Source organism: Tachysurus vachellii, chromosome 13, assembly GCF_030014155.1.
Source record: "Tachysurus vachellii isolate PV-2020 chromosome 13, HZAU_Pvac_v1, whole genome shotgun sequence".
Classification (NCBI taxonomy): domain Eukaryota; kingdom Metazoa; phylum Chordata; class Actinopteri; order Siluriformes; family Bagridae; genus Tachysurus; species Tachysurus vachellii.
In genome coordinates, this window is record NC_083472.1 from 4654782 (window position 1) to 4673783 (window position 19002).

The window sequence follows — 19002 nt, forward strand, 5'->3', positions numbered from 1 at the left end:
GGTGTGAGGCGAACGTGCTAACCACTAAGCCACCGTCCCCCCCATTTGTGTGTCACTGGACAGGAAATAATGTCAATGTAAATAATGTCCTTTCTACAACGGTGTAGTTGAGTGGAGTTCAGTATATCTGTCTGACCTTGTCGTTAGTAAGGAATCATTGACTCTGTGGTGTTATGCAGCCTGAGGCAAAGTAGAGTTCCATTTGAGGTGATTCTTTTCCTGGAACTCCTTTTATACAGCAGCAGGTTGCCAATGATTACAAATGATATATGTTTAAAGTCACATATAATGATATGGAATGTGCAAATCATTTCTGTTACCACCTAAACAGCTTCTCTAGAAGAAGTCTGGTTCTGGAATTTAATAAGTCAGAAGAAAATGCAGTTAGTTACTGAGAAATCACAAAGCAGAAAGTCCTCCATGAAGACTTTTACGAGGAGGAAAAGTGTCGAGTGTTGACACTCGAGACTTCTGTACAGGTTAAATAAGTTGAATCACTGTAAATATAATCACAGGGAACCTTGCGTCTATCTTATTGGCTCGAAGTAAAAGGTGGAGGACATACTGGTCAGCTGCCAGCCCATCACAGGAAACAAAGGCACACACACAGTCCTGGCAATTGTGAGATACCATACAGTCTACTACGCATTTTTTGGACTTGGGGGAATCCGGAGAACCCAGAGAAAACCCCCCGAAGCCCAGCGAGAACATTCAAACTCTGCATACACAATGCAGAGGCGGGAATCAAACCCTCAACCTACTAAGCCAAATTTTTTTAAATCTGTGTAGTATTAGTTTTAGTTTATGAGAAGTGTCCACTGTAGAAGTCTCTATAACATATTACAACTAGGGCATTAATATAAACCATGTCATTGTCTTGCCAGAAAAATCCTTAACAACTTCCAACCAATCAGATTTGAACATTCAGCAGAACTGCGGTTCGATACAGATTAGCCGACATGCTAACAGCATTTACAGGTCAAGCGTTTCAAATTATACTTAAAGTGATTTACCTTAAAAAATAAGTAACATCAACAAAATGATTTGTAACTTTTGTAAATATACGGATAACTTTTGATGTTGAAGTTAGTGGGAATTTTAGTTGTTGTTTTTTTTTTTTAGTTTGGAATATCGTATATAGACACTTTAAAAAAAAAAAAAGAAAAAAGAAAGAAAGTCCATAAATTTCCAATAGTTTCTATTTACAGTCTACCCTTATTTTTTTAATTTTTTAATTCTGTTTAATTCTCTTTAATGTCACGTTGTAGAAGAAAAGCAGTGCTAGTTCCACCTCCTCACTGCTTGATCTTTATTCATCTCTGATGTTTACTTTTCTCAGTGTTTGTCTAAATACTACATTTTCTATATACGACATCATCTGGTGTGTTCAAAGTATCACTAGGCTTTTCAAACCTCAAAGGTGGCTTTAAGCATTGTCACTCCCATATAGTTAAACGGTGCTTTTGATCTCCAATAGAGAGTGCGGCTTTCATGCCCTCGTTAACATTTGAAAGTGGGCATTTGACCCACTTTCTGTGTGTGTGAATGGGCACCCATACAGCAGCTGCCAAAGTGTCCTTTACAGTAGCCGAACAAGCAAATGTGAGCACTTAACATTCCTTTCTAGTCCATCTTCTCAAACACTTTAGGTCCATTGTGGATTCTGGGGATTCTCATTACAAAGGTAAGAAAAAAATGAACATTATAATAAACATTATTAGACGGTTTAGGTTGGAAAAAGGCTAGATTATACATCACATCTATTAGAGCGTGACTTTAGACTTTTTGGTTAAATAATGCATTTTTCAGGTTGTACAAATTTATAGAGGTGATGCTTGCAAAGATTACATTTTTATTTAATAATGTTCTGATAACTTGAAGTGTTCGTGGTTTGCTTCACTCAGCGGGTCTTGTTTGGAACGATATGATATTTTAGCATTAATGTTAAACACTTAAAGCTTAAATGTTTTTAGTTAAATGTTGTTAAACTTTTCAAAATGCCACAGAAAATCAAAATTTCTATATATAAAGAAATAAGAATTCTGAAATGTTAAAACAAACCAAACAACCACAATGTTCACTGTGCTGCTACCTAAAATCTATAAATTTTCAATAGATTAAATTAATAAATGTTTTTAAACTAACTCTCTAAACTAATTATTATTATTATTTATTTATTTATTTATTTATTTTTACATGTTTTTATGTTCACTTTTGGGTGTTCCTGAGCTCCAACAATTGTTTTGTTTATTTTTCCTGATGCTCACATGAACTCTTGAAATTGAACATGAACACAACTCTTTTTTTCCATGAAATTGAACAGACCGCCTCATTTATTCCTTCAAGTGACTCATGAGTCATCTGTGTTCTGTGAGGCCTCTTTCACTCAAGGAGCTGAACAAGAAAAAAAAAAAAGAAACTCTCAAAAACCAACACACTCCTGCTTGGGTTTGAATTTGAATTTTGAGCACTTGGCTTGTATTCTGTATGTTTCCTCTAACGGCTTCACTCGTATGAATATGCTAAGTGAGTAGTGAACTAAAGATTTTGCCAACCTTTGGTATAAATACTGGCTTATTCGCAGATTATTAAGCTCAGAAACAGGTCTGGATGTGTGTAAGGTGAGTTTGAATTATTAAGTATTAATAAATGTAGCTTTAAGCGTGGAAGATTATTTTTCTTTCAGTTTTGATATAGAGTAGGTTGTTTCCAGTTATTGATACTTCAGAAAATTGTTGTATACAAAGTCAAAGTGTGATTATTGTCTAGATTAGAGATCAAAAATGGACCTGTTTTGTTGTTCGTGATTGAACGTCTTTGTTACGTCTCACTCCGCAGTGGTGGTTAACACGAAGCTCATATGAATGTAGACACTCTGCGATTTAAGAATTTTAGTTTTCTCAAATATTTCTGTATTGATCTAGCCTACTAGGGGTAATATATTCATAGAACCTTCATTCTATCTTTAAAGTAAATGATGATATCAAATCATCTAAAATTTGAAGGTGTTACCTCCAACCACTAAAATCCTGTGTAAGGATCAACAATGCTTATCAACAGAGACAACAAAGTGCTGACTCATTTTAGATCAGACTTGCAGAAAAAATAAGAAGTCTATTTCCGTTCGGACAGCAGAACGGAACAAGTGTAGAAATAGGTTAGAAATATATGTATCTCTCATTAAGTGTGTGGAATAGAGATCTAGCCTACTACGATCCTCGCTGCCTGCTGTGTGAAAAGTTATGAAACATTTATATATTTCATTTTTAGCTATTTATTAACACCTAAAGAGGGACACATTTTTTTAATGGTCTTTATAAGTAACTCATTAGGCACGTTATTTTTAATATCCCAGAAAGATTTTTAGCTGTACCTGAAATGCCTTGCTTTTAAAAGTTCCTGCTGTAGGGTTTCATCCTATTTTCTTTACAATGCGAATTCGAATTGAACATGAATATAAATTTGGTTTGTATGAGAACATGTGTCTGTCTCACTGAGGTTTCGGGATCTTCAGTGAGGAATTTCAGTGTACTAGTGCCTTTGTGTTTGTTTGTTTTCCTTTACTTCCTCAAATGTTTCTGGAAGTTTCATCGTCATCTTCATCATCATTAGCATCATCATCAAGAAGTAAGATCCATTGGCTCAAATGTCCCATTTTCTCCTACAGATAAATCAAGTCCATCTCCAGTAATGGTTGACCAAGGAGCTCCTAGTTCTTTTGTTCTTCCATCCAGCAGCACCACTGGCACCAGCAGCACAAAAGGATGGAGGAGCAAGTCTCTCAATGCCAAGCACAGCACCACCTCCTCTTTTATTTCTATCAAACAGCCCACCTCATCTTCTCTGGAGGTTCCTCCCAAAGTCATTGCCCAAAAGTCCATGTTAGACAAGCTGAAGCTCTTCAACAGCAGACCCTCTTCTCGAGCATCCAGTGTCACATCTCTAGAAGATCCTGAAGCTTCCAACCCAGATCTGAATGAAGCAAATGTTTGTCCTGTCCATCCTGAAGCCCATCTGGTAAACCAGCAACCTGCCATGGCAAGCACTTCCAGTCCTAAACTGGCTCTGAAAGGTATTGCACAAAGGACGCTGAGTAGGACACTGGTGCCCAAAATCAAGGCTGCTGAAAAGGATAAAGAGAAAGTAAAAACAAAAGGTACAGATAAAACAACAAAACGGTCTTCTGGCATTGAGCAAGATCGGATTATGGAAGAACGAGAAGTAATCAGGGCTGAACCTCAAACATTGGCTGATGGTAAAAAATCCAGTTTGATTCCCAAAGGTACCAAAAGCCATAGCAATGCTAAGAAAGATAGCTCATCACAGAGTAGTATACCCAAACCAGGGCAAACCTCTAAGCTCTCAGGGATGGGAAAGAACTCAAGTTCTCTACCTGGTGGAAAAGTGGAGCCTTCTCGTGGTATTAGAGCTGGAGGTGGTGCAGTGGTGCAGAAATGTCTGACGGAGGGCAAGAACTCTAACTCTGCTTTGAGTTTACTGTCGACAGAAGGACGGCCAAGCCGAAACAGCTCGAATAGCACAACTCAGACCAGCAATACAAGCAACATTCAGCTTCCACAAACACAGCACAGCCATCCTAACACAGCTACAGTGGCTCCCTTCATGTACAGGTCAGATGCTAGAGTCCATTATGGTGTCACTCTGCTAATCAGAATCCATGTACAGGTTGGCTTATAGGTTTCCCAAAGTTATAAAGCGCCCAAAAAATGAATCAGGTAAAATTAAAAAAAATAATACAGTAGTAAAATTTCATCACTATAAAACAACCTAGATAGTACCCACAAATCTAAGCAGCTTTAGCACATGGACAATTTTTGAAAGCTAAATTCAAATGTGTGCATCGGGGGGGCACGGTGGCTTAGTGGTTAGCACGTTGGCCTCACACCTCCAGGGTTGGGGGTTCGATTCCCGCCTCCACCTTGTGTGTGTGGAGTTTGCATGTTCTCCCCGTGCCTCGGGGGTTTCCTCCGGGTACTCCGGTTTCCTCCCCCGGTCCAAAGACATGCATGGTAGGTTGATTGGCATCTCTGGAAAAATTGTCCGTAGTGTGTGATTGCGTGAGTGAATGAGAGTGTGTGTGTGTGTGCCCTGCGATGGGTTGGCACTCCGTCCAGGGTGTATCCTGCCTTGATGCCCGATGACGCCTGAGATAGGCACAGGCTCCCCGTGACCAGAGGTAGTTCGGGTAAGTGGTAGAAAATGAATGAATGTGTGCATCAGGTTCCACGTGACTGAACTGAGTAGCATAAAATAAAGTCTGTTTCCGTATATTCAATACAAGTGCTGAATGAAATAAAATGAATAAAAAAACAAGACCTGAGCTGGAAATCAAACTCATGAGGAAGTTGTTTTTCAGCAGGAACATCCTGACAAGACAATCTGTTATTTCTGAACAGTGATTCCTGATGTCACATTAACAGTAGAAACAACAGTTTTAAAAGGTTCAGGAGGAAAAATACAAATGCAAAATAAAAACAGCAAAAAACAGAATTGACATAAATTACAAACAAAATGAATAGAGATGAACACGATGCTAAATTACGTACTTTTAAATACTGAGAACAAGCAATGCAGCAAATATAAAGAGGTGCAGCAAACAGAGGTGCAGCAAATATAAAACCTAAAGTAAAAATAATGTGAAAAAAAAATAGTATAATTGAAAATCCAGACAAAATGGAATTGATTAATAGAAATTCAATTCAATATGGAAGATTATAGTTAATTAATTAGTTAGACATTAAAAACAAAAGTACAACTACAAAGTAAAATCTTAAAAAAAAAAAAAAATCAACAAGCAAAATACAAATAAGTAGCTGAATAAAAACTAAATAAATTACCTAAAATGAACTGAATCAAAATAGCAAAAAAAGGAACCGAGTGCTTATACAGTATATAAAAGAAAAAAGAAAAACAAGAAGTAAAAACAAAAAATAGAATTAAATGACAAAAAAGATAATTAAATTATTTAGTCACAAACACTAATAAACAAAATAAAACGTTTGTCTAAACGAGCCAGTGATGAATAAATGTGTTATTTGCTTCTTCTTCTTCTTTGTTGTAGGTCTCAAACAGACGTGGATAAGAGTAGTGTCACTGATGGAGGAGAACAGAAGAATGAAAAATCAGTCCTTCTCAGCAGATCCATCCACACGTCTCTGGAAAGCCTGAGAGGTACGAGGCCTTGAGCTTATAAAATAGGGAAAGGAAATAAATAGACAGTAGACATAGACAAATAATAAACAGTGCTAGCTTGCTATGAGAAATAGGCTAGTTTCTGTTGCCACTTGAGAGTTCTGTAGTACTTTGGCTAAAAGTGTATAACTAGCTTGGTGAAAGCAACATAAAACTTATGTCAATTCCTTGCTAATGCAACGACAAGAAGTGGCTAGTGGACAAAATGTAGCTAAAGGTGGATAGCTAAATAGCCAGCTAGCTTTGAATATATATATATTCCAATAAAAATGGGAAACTATTTAGCTAGCTTTGATTAACAGTGCTAACATTCTACAAAAATGGCTAATCATCTGGCTAACTTCATAGGTAGCTACTGTCATTGTATATAATATTTATATATAATATTACATATAATACGCTGTAGATACATCATGAAGTTATCATGTTATCACTGCTGTAGCTGTGTAATATATAGCTAGTTAATTCAACAATGAAACCTGGATGAAGTTCTCAAAAGGGTCACATTGCATCTTGTGCTGTAAATAGAAGAAGATACAAGAAGTCTTTAGCCCTGTGGATTTAAATAATGGGACCGAGAACAATGCTAAAGTCAATACTTAAAGCTGCAGTTTGTTCAAGTGGTACGGTGTTCGAGTCTGATCTAAATTCCGCAGGAAGAACCCAGACTTTAGTTCTTTTGCGTGTCCTGCATCTAACTAATCGAATCCTACAGCGCCGGTGTCTTGCTGGACATGGAGAGAAAGGAGTTCATCTGCATGATAAAGGCTGTGGATGTCAAGGAGTTGCCAAGACCGATCGGTTCGTTTATGTGTGTGTGTATGAGAGAGAGTGTTTGGAGCAGTGTGTGTGTGTGTGTATCATGAGGTCACGTGAGGTCATGTTTGTGAGACGGAATGTGCACACAGTTTATATGTGTAATAATTCGACTGGAGCCAAGTGTTAATTAGTGCAAGGCTTGGCTTCTACTGTATATGAGGTAGTGTGAGAGCATGGGTTTGGAGGCGTGGAGGTCTTTTCTCAGTCTGACAGTCTTCAGTAAGACCAGAAAGTCACCCTGCAGGGGAAGTGTGCTGGCGCGGAAACTGGAACGCCACTTAGTTTGGCTTTTCCCTTCTCCCTGTCTCCCTCTCTGTCTCAGTCGCTTTCTCTCTCTCCCGTTTTTCCATGGAGGAGAGGAAAAGGGAGGGCCATCCGTGCAAGAGCTTTACCCACCGATCACTCGTTTACTTTGGAAAAAAGCTAGCACATGTGTCAGAAAACCCATCCGTTCCAACCGGAAGAATAGGGGCACAAAAGACTGAAGTCAGGAGGCAAGAAGACACCTCAGCCTAACAATATTCACACACTGCAAGAGGAAGATCACTGAGCACATCCAGAATGGAGTCTGAAAACCACAAAGGCAGAAGTGATTCTGAGGATCCAGGAAGCAGAGACAGCATCTCCTTGAGCAGTCACAGCATGTCAGAAATCTCAAGAGGAAGTTTTAAGGATGAAGCTCCAGAATGGTTGAGTATCTCAACAGGATCAGAAGAAAATTCCTGCAGAAGTCCAGCAGAGGAGAAGAACCTGTCTGAGAAATCTCAAAATGCAGATAATGAGCCTGAGGCCGTGCTCGCATACGGACACGCGAACCAGCCACATCTAAGCCAACACACAGGTGCATGGGACAGCATCGCACGTGTCAATGAGGAGATCCTTCTGACCATGCTGGATATTTATGAGAACTTCAAGAGTAAGGCGCTAGTGTGTACAACCACACAGTATATATTTATATATAAAATTCTGTGGATACTTATAGTAGACATGACGGAGCTTATTATGTTTGGTTTCATTTTAAATTGGTTTGTGTTTTTTCTTTACACCAGGGGTTTAAAATAAGGTCAAGAACCTTATTTAACCTAGCCAGTGACTCAGGCTAGAAAAAAGCAACCATTTCTACTTAATGTTAAGAACAGTAGAATATAAAAACAAAGTCTTAGTATTTCACCATATAATCCCATCCTAAACATGCAAATAATCTTTGCTGTCTATGTTAAATTCTTAAATCTGATTGGTCAGAAGTTGATTAATATTATTTCGTAATTCTTTATACATTCTTATACAAGGTTGAGGGTTTGATTCTTGCCTCTTCCCTGTGTTTAGAGTTTGCATGTTCTCCCCATGCACCCCATGGGGGTTTCCTCAGGGTTCTGTGGTCTCCTTTCCCGGTGTGTTGGCTTGATGGTATCTCTAAATTGTTTGTGTGTGAACAGTTGTGTGATGGTGTCTTGCAATGTATTGGCACCCCCTCCAAGGTGTCCCCCATCTTGTGCCCCGAGTCCCCTGGGATAGATTCCAGTCTCCCTGTGACCCTGTGTATGAGAAGTAGTACAGAAAATTAATGGATGGATGAATGAATCGATAAGTGAATGGATGTATGGTAGCAACTTATTTTCAGGTCCCTGGCTAATAATAAATAATTTATAAATAAAAATAGATGGATGAAGAATTCATGTTAATATTCATGGAATTAGTCTCCAGTGTCACTCCATCAATCATTGGAGACTCCTTACATTAAGGTTTCTTCCTTGTGATATCAAGACACAGGACCTGAAAAGGAGTTACTAAAAGTAACTATAAATTGAAAAAAAATTATATTTAGGATAACTAGTTTTGAAATATTTTGTGGAATAAAGTGTAAAACAAAACCTTTAACTACTTGTATAAGATCACGTTTAGGAGATTTACTAGCTAATGGATTTATTTAAAAAGCGTTGTGAAATGATCATTTACAGCTAGCTACCACAGCAGGGGCATTACTAACATTAGGTAATGCTAACTACACTTAGAGTGGCTAGCGAAGTTCATTCATTCATTCATTCATCTTCTACCGCTTATCCGAACTACCTCGGGTCACAGGGAGCCTGTGCCTATCTCAGGCGTCATCGGGCATCAAGTCAGGAGGCTAGCGAAGTTAATGTTAGCTAATACAGGTGATAAAACCATCAGCATAAATAACATGAACTATCCAACTAGACTTGAAGCATAATTTATAATGCAATACATCACACAAGAACTAACATCAACAATAGATAATGTAATAAATAATCATTAGCCAGCTACAATAGCCAGCTACAGCAACTAGCATTATTAAAGCTAACTTCATCAGGTGAGAATTCTTCTGTTAGCTAAGCTAGTCTGCCGATAAGGTTGCGTAAATCGGCTAGCTAGCTAAAGTAGATTTTATAGATTTTTCAGATGTGCTGTAGCTACTATAACCTTCCACAGAAAAATAAACGAATATGTACTAAAAACATTTAAAATGTTTAAAAATAGTGTTATTCATTCATTAGCTAACTTTTTAGCTAACTTATTTTTAATGCTTATCATATTTGAAAAACAAACATCAAGCAGATGACGTTCCTTTGTCATGGTTAAATGGTAAATAATGATTTTACTTCTTTGAAGAAATTATTCAGGGAGCTAGGTCTTTCATAAGTTCCTCTCATGCTCTGCTCCAGAGCTGTAAGCAAGGTGCTAGCCAAATGTTAGCATTAGCTTGACAGTATGAATGGAGCTGTTTGTGCTAGTTTGGCAGAATGTACATGTAACCATTAGTCTTTTCTTAACATGCTTTTCACAGTGTGTGTGTGTGTATGTGTGTGTGTGCGTGTGTGTATGCGGGTGTGTGTGCGAGTGTGTGTGTACACAACTGTGTGGTCTTCTGAGCTCTTTGTGAACCCCTTATGATCAGCAAGCGGCTCTTAATCCGTACAGCCAAATCCCCACTCACACACCAGCACACAGTGTTGTGTTTATTTGCAGAAGTCTTATTTGTACAGACTGAGGCTGATCCTGTTAGCATTAATGCTTTCTTTTCTAAAGCACAAAAAGCTCTTTTTAGCTAATGCTGGGAGATTTACATCATATTTCTTCATTTGTTGGTTAGAGAGAGAGAGAGAGAGAGAGAGAGAGAGAGAGAATTGTGTAACAAATTGCTAATCTTTTCTGGTTCTGAGTGTTTTCACGAAAATGATGAAAAATGATGTACTGAATTTTTCAGTGCCATGTAGGTTTGCAGAACGTAGTAGAGTGTATCGGTTTTAAAACAGTTTGTCTCTCCAGGTGAGGATTCTGAAAGCAAGAGACTGAGGACAGTAAAGAACATCGCTGATTTGAGACAAAACCTGGAGGAAACCATGTCCAGCCTGAGACAGGTCACTCATATCAGTCACAGGTAAGGGACACACGCATAAACACATCCAATAACAGGAAATAACATCAACCAAAGGCAACAGATCTAGTCCAGTGATCATTTTTTGCAAATCGTAAAAAGTGACAATGCAATTTATTGACATTAAAATTATGATTTTATGTAAATGATCTTTGATGCAGCAAAGCCGCAAATCTAAACGGTCCTGTCATATGGCTCATGTGGTCCGACATTTTTGCAGTTAGTTCCCAAGATAGAATAATTATAACTATGGCTTTGTCTTATCTTATTATATATATATGACATCATTATAAGAGAAATTATAAAGAAAAATAAAGTTAGAGGAAGTAGCAAAGGTTTGAAGAAGCAGCTTTGTTTTTGAGTGGCTCTGGTTAATGTACGTAGCTAAAGCGGTTAGTTTGATTTGCTAATCTGATAACAAATCTAGTACAAAGCCTTCAGTGTAATGTAATTACAGCCAATACCCACTCTGATTAGTGCTGATTAGCGAGGCAGTGGTGGTTCAAGTGGTTACAGCTCTGGGTTGTTGATCGGAGGATTGGGGTTCAAACCCCAGCACTGCCAACCTGCCAACTGTGGTGCTTTATCATATCTGACAATGTACTCTGACCCCGACCTCTAACGCTGGGATATGCGATAGAATTTCACTGTGCTGTAATGTATATGTGACAAAATAAAGGCTTCTATCTATCATTCTTTTAACATTTAGTCTCAATTTAAACAAGTTAGCTTTGGAACTATCGTTTCTTATTGGGGAAAAATTTGGTTGGTTTCTAGTGTAAAGATTTCACCACAGACACTGAAATTGACAAAATTCAATGTAACAAAATTCAAATCTTTTTGAATACCGCAACTGAGGAAATTACAATAAAAAAAACACTGTAAAAAGTTATTAAAACAGTAAAGTTGCTTGGTTAGTTAACATGAGCTAATAGTAGGTAGCTAGCCGTGTATTATCAGCTCACTGCTGATTTCAACTGTATCCAGTAGCTTGCTAAGCTTTACACAATGAGCAGTAGCTCAGAGCATAGAGATATAAAGTATTTTGACAGTTTATGATTAAATGTTTAAGCATATTTGAGAAATAAAAACACACAAAACATGATGATTTCTTTAGCTGGTCTTAAGCGTATATGGTGTTGCGTGGTAATATTCAGTATATCTAACTGATTAGCTACAGTGCTGCTAGTTCCACCCCTAATACCATACAGTCTTGTTGCTCCAGACCAGTGGCTAATGGCAAACACTTCAGGTGGCAAAGATTTTTAGTAACTTCTGTGTGCACATACTATAAGCTTGTACCCGAGAGAATGAATATTGTAGAGTTATGATAGCGATTTAGCGTAAAGCCTTCAGTCAGTGTGGAGCCAAGAGTGGAAATCTTAGCAGCAACTAGAACCATATGGCTTTATATAATATGGCAGACTGTTGGGATTTGTCTAATCCGTCAGCTGACTGAGCCACAACGCTTTAACTTTGACTTTAAATTCTCCTAAAGATCACCCAGACTGAACTTATTAAAACCAAGAAGCTAATAGTGTCAGTTTCGTGACATTCGGGTTATTTATAAAGACTACTTCTTATGGTTTATGTATGATGTCTGACAACAGCTCCCACTAGAACATTTATAAGTTCAACTTGCAGCTAAAAATAACTCTGTTTAATCTTCCAGGAGACTGAGAAGCCAAAAATCTGTTTGGAGACTTTGCTTTTGCTTCATTTCAACAGAAAATGTGTCTCTTTTAGACCGTTTGCTCCTCAGACAAAGTTTCAATTTCATTTTGTTTGTAGCCACAAGAACCGACGCATAATCATGTCTGATTCAGTCTCTTAACCAACTGATCGTTGAAAACATCCGGTTGTTGATACAGTCTGGTTTGATGATCAGCAGGTTAGTCTAAAAACGCTTAACGAACAGAGACGTGTGGTATTTAGCCACACCCAATCCATGATACTGACTCCGCCTACAACAGGACAGAGATTAGTGCGTAAATCGTGATTTTTTTTCACTATTCACTCTAAGCATGACAACTTTCCACATTGTACCTCAAGTCATTCATCCAAATGTACTTTTTGCTCCTAATTTCCATCCACAGTGTTGCTATGTGCAGAATCTGGATGTTTCCGTGTCGTCGCCTAAGTCATATATGATGTAACCGATTTTCTAATATTTAATTATTTATTAAGGTAGATATTTTGATATTTAGTATTGACCAATTCCTGGCTATAAGTTAGCCCTCTTCTATCAACAGGTACGATGATGGAAAATCTAGCTCACAAGCTCTGCACAACGTGACGAACATTTCTGCAGGTGTCTTTTGAGTTGACTTGGCAACTCTCATTTTGTGGCCAGTCCACATTAAAAAGATTTTTCTTGATGATAGGGTTTATTTCTGTATTTTATTATACTTTTGTTAGGTTTATTTATACTGTAATATAATTTATTCTTTAAAAATTGTAATACTCAAGGTGTATAATTGGATTAATGATATAACTTTAAAGTATTGCCTTATAGGTACCACCCATATGACCAGGAAAGCTACAGTTTGGTGCCTTTATTTCTCATAGTGTATATCAACCATTCAAATAAAAAAAAAAACAACAACAACAAACTGCAACATTCTTTAATGCTGTAATGAACACGGAACAGTGCGGACTCAAACGCAGGATAGCTAAAACAAACAGGGTTTAATAACAGAAAACACGAAACATGACGCAGACTAGAAACAGGACAAAACCACAGTAGATGCCGCGCTGCACGAGGCAATGCGGCACAGTTAAATACAAAAGACAATGATAACACAATAAGGATCAGGTGTGACGACAGGGAGGAGCAGACGAAGGCGGGGCAGACACGTGACGAGAAACGTAAATAAATGCACGTGGCCAGAGTCCGGGCAGAGTCCTAACAAATGCATTTACTCCAACGAATGCAGTGTCATCTAATAGCATGGACCCTTAGGCTATAATCTGTAATGTCATGTGATAAGTGTCACTTTGTTTCTGGTGATCTTTGTAGAATATCTAATTATTAATGCACCAGCTCTAAACGGTGAATATAAACATTAATGGTATCTCATTTGAAATAAATCATTAGTTACAGTACATAGCACGTGCAGGTGAGACGTTTGAACAAATATTTTGTTTACTTACTTGAACTTCCATGTGTATCATTGTTCTGAAATGAATATTGCATCATCTTGAAATGTAAAGTTGTGCACTTTAAGTTAGAATAGTTACAAAAGGAACAGCCCAGCCCTTGAGATGGTGATGGGAATTTCCCTAAAGGGAAATGGCACCGTGAGGAGGATACAATACAAATAGAATTGCAACACAGCCAGTCGCGCACTAGTTACTTAATCATAGGGTTTCCCAGCGCTGTACTAGTGTGACTATACGTTCAATTCGATCTCAGCTCCGACCACACCTGCAGCCAGAACACTGGATACACTGGGTGTTTATCGTTGCCTTTCATGTGACATCACTCTGTATTACTGAAACTGAATTTATTTTAAAGATTGACTAGGAAACTGAGTGTGATTATCTCTCATGAGATATGAGGACTATGGGACAATGTTATAGGACAAGTGAGAGTTTTCACTCAACAAGATGTATTGCAAAAAAAAAAGTTATATTATATCAACATGCTCTCCCTATAATGACAAAAAGGTTCTTCTCGCTCATCTTTTGCATCAGAACTGGGTCATCACCTCACCAGACATGACGAGCTGGGTATCATTGTGCCAGTATATGGAGGAAAGTTCATGAGATAAATATTCATTCATTCATCTTCTACCGCTAACTACTAACTAACTACCTCGGGTCACGGGGTCACGGGGTCATAGGCCTGTGCCTATCTCAGGCGTCATCGGCAGGCGAACGTGCTAACCACTAAGCCACCGTGCCCCTGAGATAAATATGATGCCTGTTATTTTGAAGCTGATGGTGTGTCCATATCACCTCAGATTCCTGTTTTGGCTGATAGAAGTGGAACACGATGTTTGTTCCTCACTGTTGTAGCCTCTAGGTTTGCTTTTCTGTGCATTTTTAGATTCTAGTTATGTGGTTGTGTAGAGCGGTTATTTGACCAACCAATCTGGCCGAGAATGGATACGACTTTTCCATACGGCATTTCACCCCACAGCGCTGCCATTTGAATGTTTTTGTTTTTCGCACTATACACATAATTCTTTTTTCGCTCCAGACACTGCTGCATGTAAAAACCTCAGGAAATTAGCAGTTTATGAAGTATTCAATCTAGCATGTCTGGAACCAACAACCACAGTCAAAGTCACTGAGTCACTTTTTCCCCCCATTCTGTTGTTTCTCAAATCAAGCTCTGATATTTTGTACTAAATGAAAATGACAAGTCGAGGTTCTTCACTCACTCTCATTCATTTTCTAACGCTTATCCGAACTACCTTGGGTCACGGTGAGCCTGTGCCTATCTCAGGCGTCATCGGGCATCAAGGCAGGATGCACCCTGGACACACACACTCTCATTCACTCACGCAATCACACACTACGGACAATTTTTCCAGAGATGCCAATCAACCTACCATGCATGTGTTTGGACCGGGGGAGGAAACCGGAGTACCCGGAGGAAACCCACGAGGCACGTGGAGAACATGCAAACTCCACACACACAAGGCGGAGGCGGGAATCGAACCCCCAACCCTGGAGGTGTGAGGCGAACGTGCTAACCACTAAGCCACCGTGCCCCCCTACTTCACATTAAATCAAAATAATATAACAAGGAATTTAGAGGAAATTTAGAGCAGCCCATTTACCTAAATGTTTTTTGGAGGTGGGAGGAAAGGGGAAGAAAACCCAGAGGTTTCTGGAGATTTCCAGTGGAAGTCCATACCAATTCAGCATAAATTTCCATGTGTTATATAGTTAGTTTATTTCCCTCTAGTGGATGTTTGGTGTTAAAGCATCCAGTAAGTGTATCTAAGAGATCAATCCCGACTTTAGGTCAACAAGGCAGCAATAAAAACTTGATTTTTTATTACAAGATCACAGCAAAGCCAAAAGAATACATCTCATTGTCGCGTCCATGAGAATCGGGTTGTTGCAAACGTGCACACAAATGACAGGGGAGTCGATGTGATTGACACGGAGAGCTGTTTCAAAGAGGGACTCTGTGTTCTTTTCTTTATTTCTGCCTATAGTGAGTTTGATACATGTCTCAGGCCTTTGGAGGCATGAAATTGGCTGGTGAACCCCCTGCCGTTTGCAAACCCCCGAATTAAAAGCAGGATCTTGATTCCCAAGTCAGTGAAATGAGGAAACTGGAGCCCTGGCCTGGAGGGGTGCTCATTTAAGCCAGGAAACACTGTCATCGGCTTTTTGTGTTTTGTTTCTTTTTTCTTTATCTCTTGCTCTGTCACAGAAAATCCCTGTGGTTTACATTAAAGCTGATTGGCTCTGTGTGTGTCTGTGTGTCTAAAACTTGCCACCCCTGCCTCCCCTTCAGCACCCTGCAGACGACTTTTGATGCCTGCATAACCACAGAGATCAGCACGAAGGGCTCGCTCACCCTCGCCCCCTGCTCTCTCTCAGCCTCTCCATGGCGACCGGTTACATCTGGTCCACGGCTGCAGGCTGGCGACGCCCCCTCATTAACTAGTGGGTACAGTTCTAGCAAAGCAGAGATCCTGGATGGCATGACAACAGACAGCGCTGGTTACGTGAGTGATGGAGACATCCTGGGAAAGAGTGTCAGGATGGACAGTGTCACCAGTGGGTGAGTGTGTGTGTGATTTTTTTTCTTTTGAGTCAGGTTCTTCTCGAAATTTGTCGTCTCACTGAGATATATTTTTTTTGCTTCTAGTTTGATGGCCAATTGTCACAAACTTTATACTATATAGTATGCATCTAGATATACATTATGGGTGGATGGATGAATGGCTGTATGAATAGATAGATGGATGGAAGGATAGGTGGATGGTGGGATAGTTGGATTGAAGTATGTGAGGATGTAGGGATAAATGGCTGGATGGATAGATGGATGCAAAGATGGATGAACGGAAAAAGGTGGGTGGAGGGATAGTTGGATGGAAGTATTTAGGGATGAATGGATGAATTGATGGACAGATGGATGGATGGATTTATAGGGATAGTTGGAAGGAAATATTTATTTATGGGTGGATGGATCGATAGGTGGGTGGTTAGATAGTTGGTTGGATGGATGGATGGATGGATGAATGTATATGTGGGTGGAGGGATAGTAGATAGAAATATGAATGGATATAGGGATAAATGGGTGGATGTATGGAGGGATGGATATATGGATGGAAGGGTGGATGGATGGATGAATAGATAGATAGATAGATAGATAGATAGATAGATAGATAGATAGATAGATAGATAGATAGATAGATAGATAGATAGATAGATAGAAAGGATGTCTGTATGATTGGATGGAAGGAAAGATGAATGAAGTAATGGATGGATGGATGAATATTCCAAGGAATAAAAGTTTACAAGTTAAAAATACTTAAAGTTTATTTGCTTAAAGAAATAAAGTCACATTATTTTTTGCATAAAAACATCCTGTTCATTATTTTTTGCAAAAAAAAACTTTCCATCTCTCTTCCCTGGTGATGAAAAACGTAGATGAAAGAAAATCCTGGTCCAAGCAGGATCGTGCTACTTAGAGCAGGTTTGCTCGAGTTAATGCTTCATGTGTTCAGCTTTAAACTTTTCTCTAGTTACCAAAGCCTCCAGTATAAAGCACATAGCATGAAGAGACACACAAACATCAGTGAATCACAGACCAGAAGTTTCTACACGTGAGCAGAAATTCAGAAAGTGCTGCAGTAATTCAAACACGCACTGCTTCTCATCAACCTCTAGATGGCTCCAGATGTGTGTTCTTGCCACCCAGTGCACATTTTTTCAAACTTTATTTTAGCTTTTCATAAAATCTTGACTTGTCATAACCACCATATTCATTTTTTATGGACTGTGTAAAATTTGAGTTTCAAGTCAGGCTTATTATACCTTTAAGCTCAGTACCGCAGCCAAGCCTGCACTGTGTGTGCGGTTTGATCCGCCCCGAGCGGGTACCTTGCCCTGAGCCGTGGTTCTTTAGCATGTCATTATCCAGCCTGCGTGCCAGCTTTGTTTTCACACTTTATTAGATATTTGTGCCTTTTTGCTCAGGAGCGCTGCCAGAAACCTCTCATATGTTCAGAGCTTGGCTGTCCTGAAAATGATCAGTTCTGTGAGCTTATGAACTGTAGAGTTTGCACCAAAAAAAAAACAGTATTTTGCAAGTATATTGCTGCACATTTTAAATTCGATACGCCTTAAATTATATGCAATAAATGTGGACATTTTTATTTTAAACCATTAAAATAATCCAGGTTGAATAATATTTTTTTTCTATGGTTAGGAAACATCTTAAAATATAACCTCTGTAAAACACTGCTATATATTTAAAGTTAACTGAAAATGAATGGAAACACAAACACACACACACACACACACACACACACACACCATCTCCTCTGGCTTTCCCAAACAGCTAATAGTTATAAGCTAGTGAGAATGATATCCAGAATTCCTGGTGATTTGGAGTCCTGAAGTTTGCAGTTTGTGTATCAATTAGTCAACAAGGATTAACACGTTTTGTTTGCATGTGTATGTGTAAGTAAACCTCAACAACCAGATCTAGAGTGTGTGTGGCCTGAAGATACCAGTGTAGGGTCATGAGAAATATTCTGGGTTGCGTCCTCAGAGATGGGGGCAGTGAGAGAATAAGAGAAGAGACAGAGAGACAAGAGAGACAGAGAGACTTCTCTGTGTTTGCTTGCACAGAGAAGATTAAGTGTAAAAGATGTAAAAGAATCAATTAGTGATGCAGCAAATTCCTATTTCACTCCGATGATGAAGTTTTTCAAATGGCTGCTGTTCTATGGGTTTGAGCTTTAAAGTGAGACAATTATGGTTTTCTGAAGTTTCCTCAATTCTCTACTTCAACGAAAGACATTGAAGAGTAACTGTAACGAAAATTACAACCATCAACCACGATTCAAATCATGAAACTGGCTTCACAATTTGATTCAATTTGACAAGCAAATCAATGTGCACTTTTTTTTTTTTTATAATAAGAAATTCAAAATTGTTATTATTCGACATGAGGGAAGCCACACAGTAACTCTGAATAACGCAGGAACCCTATCACACAACTTAAAATGACCCAAGAACACAACCTGCCCTAAAGTTCCATGGTGTAATGGTTCACGCTCTGAATACAGTGATTCGAGTTCATATCATGGTGAATCCTGTAATCTTTTTCCACTGCCAAGAGCCATACTGGGAATAATGGGAACACAGACTTATAAGTTTCATGTCATATGTATTTTTACATTTACGCCATTTTGAGATCCCTTGATCCAGAGTGACTTGCATTTATCTCACTTATGCAACTGATCAGTCCAGGGCCTTGCTCAGGGGCCCAGTGGTGGCCTGTCAGTGGCATTGGATCTCATGACCGTAACCACATAACCCCATGCCTTAACCACTGAGCTACCACATCCCTATATTTTACCACATCCTTGTAG

At 38.8% G+C, this 19002-nt stretch overlaps 1 protein-coding gene across 3 annotated transcripts in view; it reads left to right on the forward strand.

Annotated features, from left to right (window-relative positions):
- The window catches only part of nav2b (neuron navigator 2b), a 121796-nt gene that overhangs the window by 40584 nt on the left and 62210 nt on the right, over nt 1–19002 (forward strand). For all 3 annotated transcript variants that reach the window (XM_060885849.1, XM_060885847.1, XM_060885848.1), the window contains exons 7-10: nt 3668–4631; nt 6083–6192; nt 10321–10432; nt 15909–16178. In XM_060885849.1, coding sequence (XP_060741832.1) covers nt 3668–4631; nt 6083–6192; nt 10321–10432; nt 15909–16178 — 1456 coding nt within the window. The remainder of the gene's footprint in view (nt 1–3667; nt 4632–6082; nt 6193–10320; nt 10433–15908; nt 16179–19002) is intronic.